At 42.7% G+C, this 23821-nt stretch overlaps 2 protein-coding genes across 4 annotated transcripts; both read right to left on the bottom strand.

Annotated features, from left to right (window-relative positions):
• Positions 1-429: 429 nt before the first annotated feature.
• LOC308094261 (proteasome subunit beta type-1-like) lies at positions 430-1143 on the bottom strand (the record flags this gene model as incomplete). Its single annotated transcript, XM_080440802.1, has 1 exon — positions 430-1143. The coding sequence occupies one exon, from the start codon at positions 1141-1143 to the stop codon at positions 430-432; it is 714 nt and encodes a 237-aa protein (XP_080296928.1).
• Positions 1144-1768: 625 nt separating this feature from the next.
• On the bottom strand, positions 1769-23340 carry rnf31 (ring finger protein 31). 3 transcript variants are annotated; one of them, XM_080441184.1, is made up of 24 exons: positions 23150-23340; positions 21025-21223; positions 20414-20560; positions 19721-19876; positions 18740-18796; positions 17796-18069; positions 17252-17420; positions 16952-17088; positions 15912-16084; positions 15381-15614; positions 13987-14175; positions 11514-11669; positions 11022-11207; positions 10474-10680; positions 9819-9992; positions 8979-9077; positions 8684-8773; positions 8074-8188; positions 7638-7750; positions 7057-7167; positions 6621-6669; positions 6212-6308; positions 4251-4416; positions 1769-3584 (listed from the first exon to the last, which is right to left on the bottom strand). In XM_080441184.1, the coding sequence occupies exons 2-24, from the start codon at positions 21220-21222 to the stop codon at positions 3534-3536; spliced, it is 3348 nt and encodes a 1115-aa protein (XP_080297310.1). In that variant the 5' UTR covers position 21223; positions 23150-23340; the 3' UTR covers positions 1769-3533. The 3 variants fall into 3 exon arrangements, with proteins under 3 accessions (XP_080297310.1, XP_080297311.1, XP_080297312.1); XM_080441185.1 differs by having other exon boundaries at positions 16952-17085; XM_080441186.1 differs by lacking the exons at positions 1769-3584; positions 4251-4416 and having other exon boundaries at positions 6211-6308; positions 7057-7157.
• Between the last annotated feature and the right edge of the window lie 481 nt (positions 23341-23821).

The following is a 23821-nucleotide window of genomic DNA, read 5'->3' as shown; positions in this document are numbered from 1 at the left end:
ACAGCATGGCTCCCATGTGGATCTCTGAGTTCATGTGGCCAGTCTGTAACGTCAGTCATGCATGATGTACCTGTATGTAAGTAAGGCATATTACTCCAAAGTTGGTCAAGGTTTCAGCCCGATCCGAGGCCCATTGACCATTATAAAATGATAAAAGTAAAACATATGTAAAAAGAAAATGTGTGGCAGTACTACTACTGGCATGTGCACAATACACACTCGTCAGTCCAGCAGTAAAAAAAAAAAAATCACAATATGTGGAAAATATTCAGGGATTTACTTCCTTGGTCTAAGGGCAGGGTCCACAGGACATTTGGTGCTGATCAGCCCAGTTGGTTTGTGGGATTAGCGATGGACAGACACGAATGGACGGACAGATGGACGCAAGAATGCACATTAAGCACCACAGAAAGAACAAATAGTCTTTCCTCAATCCTTCCTCAGTGGGACAGTGTCCTCCTTGATGCCCTCCTTGGTGACGATAGAGATCCTAAGAGCATCTCCAGTGTAGACGTCTCTCTCTGCGGCTGAAATGAATACATCCTTGACTAACTGGATTGCCTTGTCCAGGGTCAGAGGAACATGCTGCACACCCTCCATATTCTTAAAGCCAATCTGGTTGTCCAGTAGTGGCTGTAGCATAGCACTGGCTGACCCTGCAGCCTTGTAGGTGTCTCGCTGGTAGGAGCCCACTGGGTCAAAGCTATAGATTGCTCCCTTGCCCTCCTCGTCCAGGCCTCCGATGATGTTGTACACATAGTAGGGGAAGAACCTCCTGCCATACAGGATGGTGGACAGCATGGCTGCTATGGCCCCACTGGTCATCGTCTTGTTGTTCGAGTGCTTGTACAACTGTAACCGGGCTTCGATGATCTTAGTCAGAGTCAGGCAGTCACCGTGGAACCCGGTGCAGGCAATGACAGTAGAGGGTGTTAACTTGTAGCTTTTTGGAGAGTCACGACTATGAATTGAATAGCCTTCGCTAAGTCGGGTGTCTGAAGCAACGATGGAGAAGTCTTCTCCGGCAAGAGCAAGCACAGTACCTCCATTGAAAGTATATGGAGAAAAGTGATGTTGTACTGGACCTGTGTAATGATAATCTTTCATTTTTCCACTATCTCCAAACCCTTGTGTGAAATTCATAGCTGCTATCAACACTAAGCACTACAACACCTGTCTACTCCTTTAATAACCCCAGCACTAGAATTATTTCGCATCATACTGACGTGTCGGTCAAATTGCCTAAATATGGAGATGACCGATGTCATAGCACTGACATCACATTAAGCCACACCCTTATTAGACCCCATCTTGTATTGGAAATAAATAAATTAATTAAGTGGTTATGCATGCCTTGTATAAGCCCTTTGGGCCTCTTCCCTCCTCCTGGCACTTTTCTTTTTTATATTTGTGTACAGTTTTTTGTAAAGCTTTTTTATATTTGGTGCTAAATAAATCAAATTAATCAGAAGCCACAGCGTTACCCAGTTATAACTGCCCTGAAAAAATACTTTAAACTAGTTAAATTAATGAAATTATTATTATAAGTTGACATAATTTCTTTTTAACTAACTTAAATGTTACATTTTACCTATAATCAAATTGTGTGGAACCAGTTGACATAGTAAATCTGTTTTTGCTTTTGCCCAAAGCCATCCCAGGGGTGTCTGTTTTACACTTATGAGGGAGTAATGAAGATAATCCACCGACAGTAAATGCATCTCGTACATCATCAACAAAATAATCTTTAATCATGTGATTTGTCTGACTGAAATCAAATAAAGAGCATAAAACATGGACAAGTTTCATGAAAGTCCACCCATCAGTTCCTGATTCTGACCATAACCTTGGATATTTTCAACCAAAAAGTTAATCATCTCTTTGAGAAACCTTTTGCTTCAAATAGTTCGGAGCGGAAAATGCAGAGAACAAATGTCACGTATGTGCAAATGTACAATGACACAAAATACCCCAAAGGAGTGATAATTTCCCACTAAGTTTCACTTAAGTCCCCCCATCTGTTCTCAAGTTATTTTGTTCACAGACAGACACAAACACACACATACAATACCCTGCCTCGCATGCATGTGGGCAGGGTAACAATAAAGTGATTTTCAGGGTGAATACTGCAATACTCACTTTGCATTTCTTGCTAAAGCCTTGTATGCCTTAATACATTATAATTGCCCTCTGTAACTCAAATAAAAAATGCAAAACACCTTAAATATTTTATTTATTTTAGAAATAGTTGATCTTTCACTCAAAATAGATAAAATATTTAAGCTGTTTTTAGTTATAGGGGGCAATTATAACGTATTAAGGCATATAAGGCTCATTAGCCAGGGATCCTTTGGGCTAATGTATACCTTGTTGCATGACCATGTAACTCAACTTAAAGCAGCACTATGTAGTTTGGGGTATCAGTGGCCACTTTGGACACAAATAACATGGCAGCCAACGTCTTTGACTTCATTACACAAGAGTCTCTGCAAGCATGTCCGGCGAGGACACGCTGTGAATCTTCGCTTTGACTGGCAGTTCTGCCTTGGCAAATTGTTATTTGCTTAAACATGCAATTTTATAATTTTGTGGTACATAATATGCTATATACCGTAGTTGTTAAAATTTACATAGTGATGCGTTAAGTAACTGATTGTCAGTTAGCGACATGGCCATACACTGAAGTACAGTATGATTTAGGCTTCAAGGAAGTGTTTTTCATTGATGGGCCAATCTGCAAATCCATTATAATGTCATTGATTTGAAAAAGGCATTTTCTTTCCACTCTAATTTATTGTCTGAGCTTTTTATCCAAGATTCCAGAGACTGACATTGGTTGAGAGATCAAAGGTTTTACATTTGCAAGGTCTGTGTAAACACTACAGTGTGACAGGTCTGTATTTTCAATTATGATGGACAAGGAAGTTTTCAAAAGCATATTTTAAATCTCCAAGTCAACACCTGAAACATATGCAACCATTAAGTCCCGTCTTTCCACAGTAAAGTTAATGGCACCTGCACCAACATGCACTCACACGCACGCGTCACGCACGCACGCACGCACGCACGCACACACACACACACACACACACACACACACACACACACACACACACACACACACACACACACACACACACACACACACACAAATTGCACATATTATGCCACCATCACATGAATAAAGACAATGGTAGCCATACGTAGAATAGAAGAAAGTTATGATGAGGTGGAACAGTGCTTCTTCCTGAAAGCAATAACCACTGACTGTTTCATATCATCACTTTGAAGATGTGGGATCCTTGAGCAGAACTTTGCAAAAGTTTGTACCAACGTGAATACAGAATGCAAGATGCCAGGATCATGAGTGTAATTCAACCACCCATCAGTCTGAAGTAAGTTTCTGAGCTCACAGTAATCAGCTAGATTGACATATATTGGTAGATGGCAATTTTTCTCGAAAGATGCTGGCTGTTTAAAATAAAAACATCAAGAGAAGATGTGTGTGTGGGGGGGGGGGGGGGGTGTTGTCTTTATTTCTTGCGTGGGACCTTGTCGCCTAGCGGAACCTCGTTCATCAATTTCTGAGAAAAGAGAGACAGTAACACACAGTCTTAGTGCTGAATACTATGATATTACATAATAATATTAATATGTATGCAATATACAGTGTGTGTGTGTGTGTGTGTGTGTGTGTGTGTGTGTGTGTGTGTGTGTGTGTGTGTGTGTGCGTGTGTGTATACATATTCAGTTTCTGTATGCTTGGGCTTATTGGGCTGATTGCCTGGCCATCTTTACAAGACAGCCAATAGACAATTTGTACGCCGTTTGCCCCCCCCCCTCTTTCTCGCACGTGCGTGCACATGCACATGCACATGCACATGCACATGCGCACACACACACACACACACACACACACACACACACACACACACACACACACACACACACACACACACACACACACACACACACACACACACACACACACACACACACACACACACACACGATGTTAACCACTTAAAACCTACATATACTTATAGCGTAGCGGTGCAACGCATAGTGAGCTTGTCAATCAAGAACGCACACACCATTGAAAGTAACAGGGCGACGGAAAAGAACATGGCGGCCGCGTCCATTGAAGTGGCGTCATGTTATATTCGGTTCCTCAAGCTCAATATGCTATTTCTGCCAAATGTTCACCCCAGAATAGAGATGCTAGGGTTCACTTCATGGGGTTAATGTACCTCTAGCATTCTGCTGTAGAAGGTGAAGTCATCCTCTGTGTTAACTCTTGCGTCATCCACTTGGTATCTCCTGCAGGCCAGTACCAACTCGTTGGCATTGAAGAGGGGTGCTGGGTCAATGGAGTGTCCGTTGATCAGACTCACCAGGTACTCCCGGTAGTGCTTCCTAGATTACCAACATATTTACAAATTACATGATTACAATATCAAATGCTAGTCTGACAATCTAATGTTATGCTTATACAAATAAGAAATATGATAAATAATAAACTAAAATATTGAACCAATGAAAAGTATTAAAAAGCACTTCTGACAAAACCAGGTAACTCCATAGGATCCTCAAACTGTCTGCTAAACCAGCTAACTCCACCAAAGGGGGGTGGAGAGTTAGCTTGTTTTGCTCCAGGCTCCACGCCCTTTTGACCTCTAACCTCATTGTGAGCTTGGAGGTCCATTCAGCTGTTCTTATCAATGATGGACAAAACCTCTTAACTCCACTTTTTGTTTTGTTTTTTCATTTCCTGAAAAATTTAGTTAGCTGGTTTCTGCCCGACAGCAGAGATATATTCTTTCAAGGAACTGGTGACCCCTTGGTCAGTAGAAAACTGTATTCTTTCTATATTGAAGAAAAACCGTTTCCACCTTAGGGCAGTGTCCACTGAAGACCTGTAAAAGAAAGCGCTGGAACTGTTTCATCATTACTTTCCTATGGAGGTAGTGCTTTCAGCAGTCAAGACCCAGGTACCTGACCTCTTTTCAGTGCCTTGTGCCAGACTGAAACAATTCACATTTCTTTCAAGTGCAGGACGGCACAGTGAAGCAGAGGCAGGACCAGAGAGCAGCAGAGTAGTAACTGCTAGTCTAGCAAGCAATCTGGAACAACGTAATGCTAGGGCTGTCACAATCACGAAATTGTAGTTGACGATTAATTCTCATACAAATAATTGCGACTAACGATTTAAATGTGTTTTTGGCATTGAATATTGGAACGTATAAATAAAAATGACATTTCTGTTTGACCTTTAGGCTTTTTAAAGGATCTACACCATGAATTTAAAAAAAATATATATATTTAATATCATATTGTTAATGTCCCTCAAACGTTTTTCAAAAGGATTGAGCCTAAATCAAGCCTCAGACATACTCATTCCAACTAACTTCTCTCTGGCTTATAAAGCACTTTCACCTGCAATACCACATTGTCCTGTTTGGCACGGGGCGCTATTGAGCCAGTTTGTATGCATGTTATCTCCTAGTTCTGTGTGGAAAGTAAAAAGTAAAGTTTTTATTTTTTTGCTGTGAAAGCCTGAGTGTTCAAACTGGGGTGTTTTTTGGGATAGAAGAGAGGTAGCCCCTACCTCTATTAGACCAAAAACACACAAAAAAGAAGAAAAAGTAAAAAATCATGGTGTAGTCCCTTTAAACAAAATTGGCACAGGGCAGATATGAAAATTGGCACAGGGCAGATATGGAAATTGGCACAGGGCAGATATGGCAAATAAGTTAAATATACATAGGACTTACTGAGAATGACTGGTACCAATATAATAATCAAAATAACTATGATGTACTATGATCAGATAGGCCATATTTAATCATTTTATACTTAAAAAAAAAGTGGTGAGCTTGTAGATCTGCTATTTCCGCTATTTAAAAAAAATATTTCAACATTTATGAAACATTTTCAACAGATTGATTTATAGAGATAAATGGAAACGATTCTGACGATGCAAAATAATTGTGATTATCTCAAATAATTGCGATCAGACAATTATGTGATAATTGTGACAGGCCTAGGTTGATGCGTCTTCACTTGACAACAACAACAATCAAAAGAGGTTTGACACACAGTTTAAAGTGATGTTTTCTTTCTCAAATGAAAATCATAACGTAAAAACCCCTGCTTGCATGGAAACATAATTTTTCAGATGTAACTAAACAAGTTGTGGATGAAGGCATACTCGCAGAGCCCAGCGTGTCCAGGCTGAGTGTGAGCCCCACAGGCTGAATCTGACTGTTGTCCTCCCTCATCCTTCTGTTCCAGAACTCCACAAAGACCTGCCGGTGGAGGGATGGATGAGAGGGAGGGAGAGAGAGAGAGAGAGAGAGAGAGAGAGAGAGAGAGAGAGAGAGAGAGAGAGAGAGAGAGAGAGAGAGAGGACAGAGAATTGGAGATAATAAGAGGGAGTATTTTTTTTCAATCTCCTTAAATTAATTAACTAACTTTAATCCCTATTTGATTTATCTTTTATCTGTGTTGGTCTTATCTGTCTGTTCTAATCTTTTAGTTTTATGGTGTGTGTGGTGCGTGCGTGCGTGCGTGCGTGCGTGCGTGCGTGCGTGCGTGCGTGCGTGCGTGCGCAGCCCTACCTGTCTGTGTTCCAGGTGGAGGGTCCGTATTGAAGGTCACTGCGTTATTCTATACAAACACACAAAATAAACACGGCTTTGGTCAGGCTTTGGTTTATAGTCGTCTACCATTTTTCAGCCACTTTAGCTGCTTTGGTCCAATAAAGAATTGGTATTTTAAACATGGAGCAGTAGCCATGCCTACTAATTCAATATAGATTTGTGCAATCGACTGCGCTTCATTTGTCACAGTCGGCAATTAGTTGAGGTTCGATTATTTATTTCACAGCCATAGAAGGAACTCGCCACAAACACGGACAAAACAAATGTTGCTCTTGTTGTGTGGAAATAAGTAAGAAATAAGAAATGAATAATAAAACGATGCATTAGAATTAGAAATGCAATCTAATCAAATAAAACAGCCATAATGTTTGTGCATGTGAGCGCACGTGTGTACCTGCAGTAAAGCCTGCAGTCTTCCAGGCTCCCAGTCTCTGAGATAGAAGAGGCAGTCCCTGGGGTGATGGGCATGCAACCCTGACACACTGCACTGGTCCACTGCACATGTCTGCACAGGAGAGGAGAGGAGAGGAGAGGAGAGGAGAGGAGAGGAGAGGAGAGGAGAGGAGAGGAGAGGAGAGGAGAGGAGAGGAGAGGAGAGGAGAGGAGAGGAGAGGAGAGGAGCATGAGAGAGGAAGGACAGCAGAAAAGGAGAAGATGCAGAGACAAAACAGGAAGGGACAGATTGACAAAGTAGTCAAGTAGAAAAAGTAGAGGGAGAGGTAAGGTTGTAGAAGAGGAGAGAAGGAGGGAGGGAAAAAACAGGAGATGGAAGGAAAATATACAACTTCAAATTCACCATTGAATTTTAGAGTCTTTGCACTGCCTCTATTGACTGGTAATCAAAATAGGGCCCAGTTCATCGAGTATAATCAATTACCCCCATACCCACAAAAATAACTAATGTCTCAGTACAATTATTCAGACAATATGACCAGGTATGCAGACCAGTACACAGAGTAACAGAGTCACCCTCACCGTGTGGAAGGGGTTGTTACAGCCACTGCAGAACTGGTAGCGACACTGGGAGCAGCAGAAATGCATACAGCCTCCTTTAGACAAGGCATACTGGAAACGACAATTAGGACACGCTATGAGGGAGAGAGAGAGAGAGAGAGAGAGAGAGAGAGAGATGAGAGAGAGAAGAGAGAGATGATGTTAGCATCATCATAAGGGAGGGAAGTGACAGACACAGAGGAACAGAAAGAAGAAAGGGAAGAAGGAAGGTGATATGAGGGAGCAAGGAAGAGCAGAGGGGAAGAAAGTAAGACATATGTCATTGAAACCTTCGTTCAGTCAGCAATGCAATAGTACAATGTTTAATGTTAGTGGGTTGTAAAGGAAGGTAGTTGATGGATAGTGTGTGTGTGCGCGCACACGTGCACAAGTGTGCGTGTGTTTGTGTGCGACTGACTGATTCCATTGTCGCGCAGGTAGCCGGCCAGGCCTTGTCGTTGGTATTCTGGATCGTTTTCTCTCTTCCATGACTGATACTGTTCACAAGAAAGACCTGCATGCTGAGACTCCCACTAACACACACACACACACACACACACACACACACACACACACACACACACACACACACACACACACACACACACACACACACACACACACACACACACACACACACACACACACACACACACACACACACACACACACACACACGTTGAGATTGAGAGGGGTGTGGTGGTGGTGGCTTGTCATGAAAAGGCCTATAAGTTCAGAAACTTTGTACAACAGCTGGTCATGGAGCAAGGAAGAACGTGTTCACTTTGCACATCCATTGCCAAATAGCGGGTGTGGCGGTGGCCGGTGGATCTACAAGCTCACAACGCGTCGCAGCACAACTTGTTGTGAGCTTGTACATCTGCTATTTACCGGCACTATATAGTTATAGTGCTTGATGCGGACAGCGTATTACAGTTGAATAAACTCAGTTTGTTTCTCTGCGCATCACTGAGGCATAATTTCCTCTTTCCAGTTACAGTACCTCAGAGTCCTAACAGTGTACTTACAGGTTTTTTGCACTGAGCACAGAAACTGTTGCGACACTGAAAGCATGTGACCTTGAGCTGGTCTCCATCGTAGATGAACCCATATGAACACTGGAGGAGAGGAGAGGACATTTATTTATTTAGTTAGTTAGTTATTTAGTCTTGACATAATTGAAATGCTACATCATTTTAACCTAGCGACTAGGGTTAGAGTTAGAGTTAGAGGTTTGAAGCTCATTGTCTACTTTTCATGTAAATACTAAACATTTCATCTTAATTATGCCCGTCAAAATAAATGCTGAGCAGATGTACTTACATGACTACACCAAAGGAACTTGGGGTCCTTGATGAGAGCTTGTTCAGTAAGCTTCTTATGAAAAAGTTCATAGACTTCTGGCTCCAGGCACTCTCGCAACTGTAAGTGAAATTCAATTCAATTCAAGTTAGTACCCGAGCCTTCAAGAGCGATTACAGACCACAGTCTCAATTGCGTGGGCCTCACAATGCATGTGTGTTCACGATTTTTCCCAAAATAGCAGATCTTCAAACTCATAGCGCGGCACGAAGCGCTATGAGCTTGTATATCTGCTATTTTTGAATAGCCAAAGTCTAAAATAATAGTTAAAGTGGTTAAAATCTAAAATCTAAAATGACACTTTCCTGGTTTTAATGGGTTAAGGTGTCTATGTGTGAATGTATCCCGTTGACAATATAATTGTGCGAAGTGTCATCAAAAGATAAGATTTCTCTGTTCACTCCTCTGTTGCCCTCCTTCCCTGGATTGCAAAAAGGTATTTATGCCACTTAGAATAGAGACGCACGATGCATTGTGAGAACAGCCAGAGACAAGAGGAGCCAACCTACTGTAAGTTCGAGAGTAATGTATTGTATAAGAGCAATGGTTGTGTTTAGGCATTATGTTACAGATGGTTACCCATAAGGGTTCATTTGGTTCCATTTGTACGCTCTCACAGTTACTGACCTGTAAGGGTCCATTTGGTTACTAACGATCAATAATTTAGCTGTGGACCTCCTGGAAACTAGGGTTCCCTGCCTGGACCCCATGTTGAGTTTTTCATGAACTTCACAGAACTTGCGTTGCTCATTCAAGAGTACACATGGAACAACGTTAAGGACGGAGGCCCTTAGGCTTTACCTGAATGTCTAATGTGGAGAAGTAACTGTTGAGGTGCTCGGGGTCATTTATGTCCGGCTCCCAGCACACGGGACACACCATGTCCCTGATGTGTTTGTCCCTCACGGCAATGGTGAAGTGCTGCTGGAAACAGCCACAGCACACTGAACACTGGCATGATGTCAGAGACTGCATCTGAGGAGAGACCGTGAGACATGGGGAAGAACGAGAAGGAGGGAGTAAAGAAGAGGAGAAAGAAAGAGGGAGGGAGACAAGAAGACGGGATACAAAGATGGAGGGAGAAAGAAGAGGAGAAAGAAAGAGGAAGGGAGAGAGGCAGAGGTTTTACTATGCATAAGGGTATAAGGGTATAGCCCTAGAACTAAACCCTACAATGTACGAGATATATCTTTTATCAACACAAACAATTGTCCCTTCCTTGTAAGAGGGCCAGCAACATGTTTTTACCACGTGGGCAGGTTTACCTAATGTTTCTATTTCTATGAGATTTGGTCCTCACAAGGTGCAAATAAAGAATATTGAACAAAAGAGAGGTGAAACAACATACAGTATGGGGTTAATGAAATGAATGCATATTTTAGCACACACACGCACGCACGCACACGCACACACACACACACACACACACACACACACACACACACAGAGAGAGTACCTTATTATGTGGGAAGACAGAAAGGCAGATTGGACATTCTTTGGCCAGCACCCTCTTGATGAACTCCCGGTCGTGAGATTCACGCACAGCCTGCACTACATCCTCCAGGGAGTAGGTGGCACTGCGTTCCAGGAGCAGGGACAGCGCCAGCTCACAGCGGCCCCAGCTCGGCAGGTCGTACACAGCAAGTAATCTCCTACATATACGCTGAAGGATGACATAGGGAGAAGGCAAAATACACTATTGAAGGCAAAAATAGAGAATACATAGAAGGCAAAATACACTATGCAGTGCAGTATTTTCTGTTTACTTATGTGCTGGAGAGATGAGGACACCCCTGTTACTGAACAAACACTCTATAGTGTGTATATATACATTACAACATGTATGTATTGTATTGTTCGTTAATATGCACTGTCCCGTCCAAATAAACAAATAAAGTAAAGTATAGCAATTGCTACCAACATATAGAGCTATAGAACACTTATTTTAACAAAAGAAAATCACTTACGGCACCTTTAATAAAGACCAAACATCTTTCTTCGCACCTGTTTGTCAGGATGATAGATGTCAATAGGCGGTTCAGGTTCTTCGCTCCACATGCGCTGGTGGAAGGGCTCCAGCAGGGATCTCTGCAGTAAGGCCAAGGCACCGCGCACCTCACCTCCACTCTGCCTCAACACCTCATGACAGCGAGGAATATCATCAAAGCCTAAAGAACACAACTCCTTGACCTGAGGGGAAGGGACAGAGAGATACAATAGCCTTGCTTCTATAGTTTTATAACAGTGGTTCTTTAATTTCGAGGACCCCCCAGTTTGTTATGTATTAAGCCATGGACCCACATAACTCTGAGAGTGGTCAAATGTAACCAAACTGACCTGTAAGGGCCCATTTGGACTAACTATGAATCACTTCGCTGGGGACCCCCTGGAACCCCTTCGAGGACCCCTGGGGGTCCCCGGACCCCCCTTTTAGAACCACTGTTTTATCAAAATTCAACAGGACTTGATGTGTTTACAGAGAGGGATATGCCATACCTTGGCGTCTCTGTCACGGAGAGCCTGTCTGGCAGCTCTCTCAGTGTCACCCCCTGCTGTAAGCCAGGCCTGTTTGGCCTCTGCTCTGGACAACTGGACCACACCTGGCTCCCCCTGCTTCCCATCATCCTCGGCACTGGGGTTAAACACGCCATTCTATGGTAGGATGCAATGAGTTAAAGTCCGGACTAAAATAACATATACTGTGGGAGTTTTTTCCTACTTATATTGATCCCAAACGCCTGGCCATGGGGTCCATTTGCAGAATTGCCCCTGTCGTCCAGTTTCCCCATCAGTCCCCAGCAGCCCTCATAGCATAGAGCAGATCCCATAAGCATATCGCTACTTACGCTATTTGTTGCGGTCAAAAGTATTTTTTTTTCATGAATATGTTATTAGTTGTCATTACACACGCATCCATGCCTTGGTTGTCCCGCGCTGTAGTCTGCTAAACAGGTGTTATGCTGTTATGTGTTTTGTCCCGGAAAAGACACGCCGTGATTGGCCAGTACAGTCAATTTGATTGGCAGTTGTGCCGAACACTCACCCCAAAACATGATTTACGAGACTGTGGCGGCTCGTGTGGGACAACCAACGCATGGATGCATGTGTAATGACGTGTAATGTCACTAATAACTCTTCTCATTCAGGAAGAAAAAAAATGTAGCGCAACAAATAGTTTTGATTTGTTTTGTAAAGCGACTTTGGGTACTAAGAAAAGCGCTATGTAAGTCTGATGTATTATTATTATTATTATTATTGACTGCATAATTGCCAATACTGATGTAATAAAAAAATATTTATAATGACTGATGTATGTCGGTCTGGCCGATGTATCGGTCAGGCTCTAACTCCATTACCATTGTGCCATAGCTCCTACAATCCAGCCTCTCCCAGCAGACTGTGCCTCCTGAACCCCTGTGCCCTGCATCACAAACTTCCTGATGGGCAGGAAGCAGCATGCGAGGCTGGGAAAGCACATCCCAAGCCCACTGACCCTGAGCACAGGGGCACTGCCAGGCTGCGTGCTCTCCCCTCTATTCTACTTCTCTTTACACCGAAGACTGCACCTCTGCGCACACCTCTGTCACGCTTCTCAAGCTTGCCGATGACACAAACCTGATCGGACTGATCCCGAATCTCCGTACAGACAGGAGGTGGCACCGCTGGCATTCTGGTGCAGTCGCAACAACCTGGAGCGCAATACTCTCAAGAGACAAAGTAGATTGTAGATGCGGGAGAGTGCCCCATCCCCATCCCCGCTCCCCCCCACTCACCATTAACAGCACACACGACAGTCATAGCTGAGACATTCAACAGCTGAAAGGAACAAAATAAAAGCTCTTCCTGTCTATACTAACCTTACCTGGCAAACGCAATATACAACACAGACTCACACAAGTTAAGAACTAAACATACACAAAACGAACAAAGTCAACCCTAACCACATGAACCCTAGCGTCCTTATTCTGAGACTAATCTGAGACTAATCTGAGACTATCTGAAAAGATATTAATGTAGAGGGGGAAAATGGAGGGGGCCTAGTATAGATCCCTACGGGACTCCAGGCAACTGAGTATGTCTGGTTCAAGTGGTTTGTTTACAAACACACAGTTAACAGGGAGAGGCACAGAGACGCCTTAATTTGCTTTTATTGTCAGAATGACGGATAGGATCAGATGGGACCAGAGATGGTGGAAGACTGGGACGCTGGTACAGGTGGGTGGTCCGAAGGGGTTGACCTGAAGGAGTTCCCTCTGACACGGCAGGTGATGTTTTCACCGTAATTAATAGACATTGGACCGGACTGCACCCTATGACAAAGAGCTATTATTCATGGCACTGTGTGTGCCCATGTGCCTCTGAAACCTTGCACAGCAGTTGGACTCACAAGATCAATTCCGTTCTTCTCCGCTATATGGCTGTGTCAGGTTAGGGTTGCTGCACTCACATGACACACAATGTTATGATCGATTCCCAGAAGAATCTTTGCCAGAGCAGTAGATTTGCTATTTGTCATGCATACCTTTAATCTATATGTGTCTGGCATTTTGTTTTATAATGCAATTTTGGGTCATGGGTGGGATCGCCGTCTTGGAAGGATTGCTTTTATATGTGCACACATTCTAAAATATTAAAAAGTACACAAGTAGGGACTAGGCATTCGCCTAATAAAATGTAATTGTTGAACAGTACATAGTACTGTACAATACAAGACAACCACTCGCCTATGATTGGGCATGGAACCTACTATATATTTTACTGTGTACTATTTAGCTTTACATTTTACTGCAGCCGCCATGTTTGTTTATGGCATACAGTATATACTGCACCTCCCTCGTAGCATAATGAATATTAGAAAAAATACACAACCTAAAAATAAAAACTAATAAATTAATAAAGAATAGAAGATAATGAACAATGGCAATGCAATAGTTCCAATAATGTAATAAATGTAAGTAATGGAACTTACTGTGTACTCATTTATATTGTCACTGTTAGTTCCAGAGAAGGCTGGGGATGATGCTACCAGAGCGCAGATCTGCTCCAATAACAGAGGCAGCTCGGCTTTCAGCCAATCACAAGGTAAGATACTGGCATCGCCGGCTACACGCATGCCTGTGTACACCTCTTCAGGACTCACTCCTCTCTTCTCTCCATCCTGAAGGAGAAATGAGAGGTGGAGAACGACAAAGACTGTAAACATACAATTATAACCGTCTGTCTCTCCTACAACGTGCCCATCTCGGCTTCCCTACCGTCTGTCTCTCCTGCAGTCTTCTTCTGATCTTCGCTATTGTCTGTCTCTCCTACACTGTCTTCCTCTCAGCTTTTCTACCATCTGTCTCTCCTACACTGTCTTCCTCTCAGCTTCCCTACCGTCTGTCTCTCCTACACTGTCTTCCTCTCAGCTTCCCTACCGTCTGTCTCTCCTACACTAATCTCTCAAGAACAGATTCTGCTCTGCGTTGGAATCTGTCGTGAAGGTTTGTCATAACGTGTACACACTGGGCTACAAGTGGGCGTGCCTTCAGATCAGGAAGCAGGCCGCGCTTTACCCAATCAAATGTAGTGGGCGGGATTTACGTGTCCGCCGATCCTTCCCCACTCGAAACCAACCAAAACTAATTTAACAATAGCGTCCGCGGAGCAGACAAAACCACGAAAAGATATTCACATTTTAACTTGCTCTTTCATCATAGAAACAAGTGGGCTTATAACCAAAACGATCCATGTTCTCTGGGAGAAGTGGTGTTAGTGTTCCGTGTAGAAATATTGTTAGTGGGAATGAAAACATAGTCGCACCACCGGAAGTGAAAGGCTGAAGGCAGACCAAAACCCTGGTTTCCTTGCGCACGGGTGCTACGTCGTCATTGTCCCAGAGCCAAGTGAGATAGTACAAACAGCAGAGGGCGCTGTTTTTCCTTCTCATTTGGTTCTGGGTTCCCAGATTGCTCCTACACTGTCTCCCTCTCAGCTTTCTTACAGTCTGGCAATCTTTCTTCTTTTGTCTTTAGTACAATTGATGAGGATGAGGATATAAGGGCATTAAATATACATTTGTGGCTAGTTGGTGTTGATAGGGATTACTAGTGTACATGTACATTTATGCCGGTTTTACAGTACTCAATATTTCTGGAGTCCAATGTTTTTCATCATTTGACTGTCTGCTGACTTTTAGTACCATGGACAGGGATAGGTGTTTATAAGGTGTAAATGGGGCTTTGGCTGACGCTCTTATGCAAAGCGAATTACAAAAAATGTAATACATCTGTAATGTTGGCATACAGTTCCAACTACACCAATAGTGCATGCACCCAATAGTAAGGAGTAAAATCATAATGAGCGGTTAATCTATAAGGTTACCCTAATCAGCTGAATCAACTTCAACCCCTCCTCCTCCATTAGCCTTTGTCTCCGCAAATCAGGATCTTCAGAGGGCGGGTCTTTGGGCTTGACTGGCAGTGCTGGGACACGTCTGACGGGGGATGGGGGTCGGAGCTTGACTGGCATGGGGGCGGGCTCAGGACGGGCCAGGTCACACATCTCACACAGAGTGGCTGGAGAGTAGTTCAAGTAGGTACAGAACTGACACACCCACTGGAGAGAGAGAGAGAGGGAGAGGAGAGAGAGAGAGAGAGAGAGAGAGAGAGAGAGAGAGAGAGAGAGAGAGAGAGAGAGAGAGAGAGAGAGAGAGAGAGAGAGAGAGAGAGAGAGAGAGGGAATGAGACAGAGGAAGAAAAAGAAAAAAGGGCAGGGGTTAGGGGAGAAAAACAGAGACAAAAAAGTAGAACAAAGGAAGTCAGAGAATGGTAGAGATGGAGGGAGACAGAGAGAGAGAGATAGATACTGTAGATAGAGAGAGTACTCACACACACGCAATAGTTCAGAACCTACTTGGCTGTCAGGGTCACCAGGCATGCCCAGTACAGGTGCAGGGGGTCTGGGTGGTGTGACCCCAGGGTGTGTTGGGGTGACCGGAGGTCTGGTGGCCAGACGAGGACGTTCACACACCTCACACAAGATGCTGCTGGCCGCATTCACCACAGTGCAGCTCTTACACTGCCACTCTGGAGCAGAAAAAAATTACACAACACACACACACACACACACACACACACACACACACACACACACACACACACACACACACACACACACACACACACACACACACACACACACACACACACACACATTACATTGTGAGGATATCACAATTTTGGGACAGCAATATTATAAATGCCAATTTTTTTAAACTGACCTTGTTTCGAAAAGTAATTATGTTGCTTTATCACTGCATAATATTCCGTGTGGATGTAATCATGACATACTGCATACATACAGCAGTTCAAATTAATGCAAACTAATCACACAGAATAAACGTTCCCGGTGTGTACTTCATCCCTAAAGCCTGAGTTATACTTAGTTGTGCTTGGGTGTCATGCACCAAAATAGTAAATACTGATAGAACAAGTAAAGTATACAAATTATGTGTTGAGTTCTCCTGGGTTATGTCCAGATTAAAATTAGGAACCACAGGGCGACCCGATAGCCGAGTGGTACCACATGGGCTCTAATGCCTGACAGCGAGTCGCCAGTTCAATTCCCAGCAGGCCTGACCATTTGCTGCATATCCCTCCCCTTCTCTCTATGCATGTTCACGGTCTCTCTCCACTGTGACTATCACTTAAAAATAAAGATTTTGGAACTACAGCAGAACCGGCACACTAGGGTTTCTTCAATAAACATCCACCAGGGATTGAAAAGCTGTGATCTGATCAATAAATAAAGTCTAAATTAGGCTATACCTCAGTGAGCAGGCTCTACTCGGTAAACAATATGATACGATAGTATGCACACACACACACACACACACACACACACACACACACACACACACACACACACACACACACACCCACCCACCCACCCACCAGTGGTGGTGACAGGCTGAGAGTCGTCTGCTGTAGATCCAGCTGAGGCCAAGCGGGGGCGCTCACATGTCTCACACAGCACATCTTGGATGGAGTTGACTTTACTGCAGTGAATACAACGCCATGATGATGAACTACTGACAGAGACAGAGAGAGAGGATGGGGCAGTGAGAGGGAAAGGGAAAAGGCAAGAGGAGGAAGAGAAATGGTGGGAGAGAAAAACAGAGCGTGAAACAAGAGGCCACAATAATGTTGCCGTTCCTTTTCTGTGACTTCAACCACTTATTCTACCCTGCACACCTGTGGCTCTTCCTGCTTCTAGATGACGACGATGACGTCACTGTCGTTCGATGATGATTGGCTCGTTCAGGGTAGGAGTGGTACAGTCTGTCGCATTCAATGCACAGACACTGGACACATGTGGGGCAGTGAGTGGCGACAGCAAATATTCCGCAGATAGTGCAGTTTTCTGGAGAAATTAAAGAGAAGTCATTATAATGATAAACACCATAATCAACTGTGCTGTCTCTGGCGACTCAATTTCCCCCATAGGATCAATAAAGGTCTGTGTCTGTCTGTCGGTCTGTATGTGCTAAGTATGTTTATGTTTACAATAGTATGTCATTTAGACAGATACATGGTTTTATGTCTACCTGCTAACCTAGTTACTTGTAGCACTTAATTGTTTTCCTGGCACTCTATTTACTTGATCACTAACCCTGTTGTTTAGTTGACTAGAGCTCATGCCACTCATGTCTGATCTTTGATGAATGCCAAAGGTGTTGTAGATTAATTAATTAATATATGTGAAGTAATGCAAAAGCAATTCAGATTTGTGTCTGACCTGGGTGCTTGTTGGAAGATGAGTTGTTGGTATTGGTGGAGGTGGATGCATTGGCTGTAGTGGTGCGCCATGGCCCAAAGCTCTGGATAGACCTGGGACTGTTGTGGGCTAGGGACAGTGAACGCCCCTGACTGCTCTCCCGAGAGGAGTGCTGGTGATGGGAGGAGGCCAGAGATTTTGGATGGCCCTCCCGATGGCCCGAGGAGGAGGAGGAGGAGGAAGATGATGAGGAGGAAGAGGGATAGACCACAGCATCCGTGTTGAGGCCGACATCCTAAATGAGATATGAGTCAATCAGACACGGCAGGAAGTGTCGGTGAGTGAATTAGAAACCTTAGAATTCGAAAAAAAACATAACATTATACTGAATACGATTCTGGAAATGACAAGGAATCATGGCTCTGTATTTATTACTTTGAACGTCAGTATGCTTGGCTCAAACTTGATGAATATAACGTCAATTTTGTCCAAAGAGATGCCTGCAAACAGCTTGAAATGGAAAGCATCCATTCACCAATCCACATTTCATGAGTTAAAGCACAATTAAACTTTGGTAGAATAAACTGGATGCTGCTAATGTACAGTATAAAAGTTTTATTTAAATTTTAATGTCTGTTCACAATGATTAATAAAGGTACTATCGTTGTTTCCTACAGTATTGTGATACTTTAACATTTGATTTCTCATCTTCAGGTTAACATGGCAGGAATGTAATGACATTTATATCTACAGTAATTGCAGTTCTGAAGGCAAAGCATGTTTTGTGCATGGGACAAGTTAGTTATCTAAATACAACATAATTATTGCAGTCAGTGTCCACATTACTGAATTGTAAATGGATCGCACAAAAGTGTATTATTAGTTCAATGAAATTAGTATATTGGTTCAAATGAAGCTTGAATTGAAGTGATCTTGGATAAAATGGAAGTTTATCAATTTCCTACCTTGTGTCTTAGTGCTGGAATGATTCTTTCATAGAACTCAGGATGGGGATGAGCCTCCTGAAACACATTAAGATGATGCTATGCTTATCAACTCACTCTGCATAAGAGCTAGCAACATTCCTACTATAAGTATAAGTTCAGGCATGGGATCAATTGGATCAATTGGATCAACAAATATGTCAGACAATCGTGCAAAAATGTTGCTCTACAAAAATACCTTAAAAATAACTTATCTTTGTCACCAAAGCATAAATCAGGCCTGTGACAACAAGCTGTGCTGGTGGTTTGGCTGATCTTGCACACAACAAGGGGGATCTAAATCCCACCCTGCTACATCAGCACAATGCTTCAGAGTTTGATTTGGTTCACTTCACTCCACCAGCAGTTTATCAACATTACACACACAGACACAAACACACTAAAGACACACATGCGCGCGCGCACGCACACACACACACACACGCACACACATGCAGTTTGTTTAAAATATTAGGGGTTGAACGATTGTCAATCCAGACGATTATTTTTGAAAAAAGTTATGCATGCGCTCCTCTGACACAGCGAACACTCTCTGAAAGGTACAGTTTAGTAATCTGTCTCAATGTCCCGCCCACAACATTATTGGATTGGTTGAAATGTGGACAATGATGAGCACAAGACAGGCTTTAACTAAACACAAAGTATTTTGTGCCTAGTGCAGTTGACCTGTTCATCAAAACCAGAAGATAAGCACTAGAAGTTCTAGAACTGTATCAAATGCAATCTGCGAATGTCATGTATTGTACAGTTGCAGATGGATGCTACTGTATTGTCTTGTGCAAAATGTTTAATCATATTGCTGTTTTAAATAGTCTCATTGTGCCTTGGGTAAGGCCAACGATACTCCTTCTGCTTGAGATTCAATACGTTTATGTCTTGCGACTCAATGACCTGGCATGAGCCGATCTGCAAAGCCGCACACTCACTCACGCACACACACACCTTAACAAGCATGTCCAGTTCCATCCTCAAGCTCATCACTTCCAGTGTTACCGTGGCAACCTGGCACACATCAGGCTCCATGACCTCATCAGGGAAGCTGAGGCCATCTGGCTGCTGATTGGAGTAACCATAGAGACACAGTACCGCCCTCCCTCCCTGAGAAAAGGAAGATGAAGAAATTAAAGAGGGAAAGAGTTTGCATTTGACACAAAACCCTGAAAAGCTGAAATAGAAGAAATCTGACAAAAGCAACTGACTCCAAAATGTTCAATAGGATGTTGCTGAAGTTTATTTGTAAAATAAATAAATAGATAAAGATCTTACTTAAATGTGAAAATAATCTCAAACAAGTAAAAGAAGAAACACACTTACAAACTGTACCATGTCAACGTATGACTTATGTTAACAAACTAATTAACTTACCATAAACTATTATTTGGTAGTTGAACATCATAGATTATCACTAACAATTTTTAAAACGATATTACTCATTCAGACTGAGCAACGAACTACATATATACATACAGTATACTGAAGAAAACTCCATAATTGGCAAAAATCGAAAAGCCCATAGGGTATCCGTGTTGTAAACCTTTCCTTTAATTGAGTGCACACACAGTTTCTTCTTAAGATGTTAACCAAACAGGAGGTGTGGTCATTGGTCAGATTTCTTACAGTGTGAATATGTGGTACCTGTATAGCATCAACTGTTGCCCTGAACACTGGGTTGTTGTGTTTGACTGTCCTCCAGTACTTTGGCCTGTTGGGGTTGGTGAGGTTACAGCCATACTTTTCAAGGATGTTCAATGCTGTAGACAATCTCTGAAGAGAAGCCAAGGTCTGGGGGAGAGGAGTGGGGAGGAGAGGGTAAGAGAAGAGAGAAGAGGAGTATATTTATTTGCCAGATATAGAAGAATGGAGTGTTTCACGCCCAACGCCCATTATATTGAATGTAAGCTTTTATACCGGCTGTGATTAGATCTAGTAGTAGCTGTACAGCCTCCTTCTCTTTCTGGTCTTATGATGCGTTACAAATGGCTCAGTTTGTAACAAAAAGAGGAAGCTTACGCAAACAAAGAATGTTTAAATAATTGTATTATTTAACTTAACTAATCAAATGCAACCATAGTATGATTATTTAAAGCATCTCCAGGATCTTTGACAGGTGGCGTCAACTTAGCTCATGTCCTTGTGTTGCAGTGCATCTGTCCTCTTTCGTGACACTCAACACTGTATTATCTCACAAAGCAGTAAATGTCCCTTCTTATATTCTCACCTAAAACACAAAGCGTCTCATTTCTTACCTCTTTCCTGTTGCTGCCAAAGCTGTTTTCGATCACCATGGTCTCAGCAGCCATGTGACAATACTTGGAGCAAGGCGGCAGGGGCAGGTTGGCCATGGCTGTCACACCTACCCTCACCTCCACCACCGTACCACCCGAGTACAGACAGGCCTCCGCACGACTACGCACCTCCTGCAGCTGCTCTGTTAGAGACGCCATCCTGAGGAGAAACACAAACACACTTCACACACACACAAACCACTTTGGACCTTCCATTGACTTGCATTCAATATCCAAGCCCAGACATCCCACTACAGGCATGACCCGTAGCCTAAAACTGTCCCTGGAATAGATCCGTGAAGCTACAATCCATGAGTTTTATGTCCATTGACTCACTCACCCGACAGAGAGGTAATTGCAAAGACATCCGAACTATAATAACTGTAATAATAATCCAAGTAATAATCTGCTACATATAATGTTATTTTTCATTTTTAACCAGCAGGTGCCTGACACCAATTTCTGGAAAAGTAGGCAGGCCACCTCCAACCACTCCAGATATGCTAGTTATATTGAATTAACATATTCTACTCCATACACATTGATTAAATTACATTACAAAGATTATAGTTTTATGAAATTACAAGCAGGAAAATATCTTTAATTGCCCACAGACACACAGTACATCCATCTAGGGCTGAACAATATTCAACATTCAAGAGACTTTATTTGTCACATGCTCATACATGTAGGCCTACCTACAGTACAGCAGTACGTGCATGTGCAGTGTGATGTTGGTGCGTCAGACTCCGCCAATAATAGATGATAGTGTAACATTGCAGTGACATTTTTTATTTGTATGCTCTCTCTAGTAAATGTTTAGGCAAGTGAGTGGCAAGTGAATATTCATCATGTATTCATCATGGAATCATCATGATAGAAAATAATGTTAACAGAAGAAAGGTAATCTAATATGTTGTATCCTACAGTAACGTCATTGTCAACAGTGCAATTCAGTGCAAATGACTTGAGATGCAATGTTAATGTTTTAAGCCACATCAGTGGAGATTATACAGTAAAATGACCGAAGTTACACTCAAAATGTTATTAGTTTATTGGTTACTGTACATAGTGCAAGGCATTTGCAATATCTGTCAAAATGACAGAAAGTGCAGGGTTACACTCCTCATACAGTCCAAACTCACATTGGATGGAATGTAGAGTATGTATGTATAGTGTTAGTGAGTGAGTGAAATTTAAAGTGAGAGAGACATAATAAAGTAAACAGTTAGGTTTCTGTTCAGGAGGATCTCATCCAGTGGCTCAACTGTCCCATTAGTCTGATGTGGTTGAAACAAATGACTGATTATGTCATATTGGGTGAGATACAGCAGTGGTTCTCAACCAGTGATGATGGGGGGGGGGAGATGACAGTGAAGTGACAATTTAAGGACTTTTAAGACCTTTTTAATACCTAAACAAAATGTGAGGCGTTGTGAGCTTGTAGATTGTATTTTCACAATATGTATCTGGGGGGTTCCCAGTTAAAATATGATTATTTTGGGGGGTCACAGCCTGAAAAGGTTGAGAACCACTGAGATACAGTATGGATGGAGGAAGGGCTAACATAGAGCACATATAGTGTAGTGCTTTTCATCCGGTACTGTAGGTTTGATACGTGCTGAAAGAGGAAGGCATGGATGCCAGGGGATGGTTCTGGGTAATGTGGGACATCATAATTCACTACTGAGTGGAGGTGTCATGAGCAGAGCTATTAAATTCATGGTAACATCTCATCTGTGACAAGATGACACATAATAACCCAAAGCATCCAACTCATCAACCCTCCCTTTTGTTCAATATTTATATAAGTAACATTAACTCCCAAAGAGCACAAACAGGTACTTTCGATACCCTGGATTTGTAAATCATTAATAAATAAATAAAAATGTATTATACATCAAATCAAAATAGGCACATTTCCAAATATTTTTGTAGCTCACTGCAGTCATATTATTAACTGGTAGAACTCTGAAAAAAATCCTAGATATTTAAGGCATAAAATGTACCTAATCTTCAAACATAATCATAACGTTAGTGATTCACAGTTACAATGAATGCCATGCCATACAGATCAGCTGCCTACCGACACAAACAGCCGCAGTGAAATCACCACCAGTCGTCAATTCCTTCTCTAACTCTCACATTCATCCTCCAACAACGCCTCCCTTTGTAAAATTCAATCCAAACGCACTACTGTGTTTTCTACACATGCCTGACAAGACCAGATTCACCGACAAATGAATAAAAGAATAAAAGATTGCAGTCCAGGGGCGATCAGCTGAGCACAGGCATGTTGTTGTAAACAAGGGGGTATAGTCTACATCCCATAGACCCGAGGGATGGTCGCACCGTGATTGGCTAGCGCGGGTCCAGAGCGTTAGCGAGTTCTCTATTCTCAGGGCCCTACCTTCTCTTTTTGGGCAGAAAATAAAATATGTCCAATAGGCGGAAATGCGCCCTCTACAGATCTGGTCAATGGTAATTTATATTGACCAGATCTGTAGAGGGCGCAGTGGAGTAAATACAATCATTTCCATCTTCCATTTTCTGCCCAAAAAGTGTATTATACAGAGAAGATGGGGTCCTGAGAGGCTTCCCACCCTGGAGAATAGACTTCAAACAAAATAAAACTGCCTTTGTTTCGGTGAATAGCGAAATAGTTTTGTTTATTTTTTACTAAAGTTGGAGACCTCGCACAGTAGTAGAATGTTCGGTCTATGGGCAGCAGCGCGCCTGGTAGAGCGTTAGAGATAAC

This window comes from Gymnoscopelus braueri (assembly GCF_963280865.1).
Source record: "Gymnoscopelus braueri genome assembly, chromosome: 10".
Taxonomy (NCBI): Eukaryota; Metazoa; Chordata; class Actinopteri; order Myctophiformes; family Myctophidae; genus Gymnoscopelus; species Gymnoscopelus braueri.
This window is presented reverse-complemented; position numbering and strand designations above follow the sequence as displayed.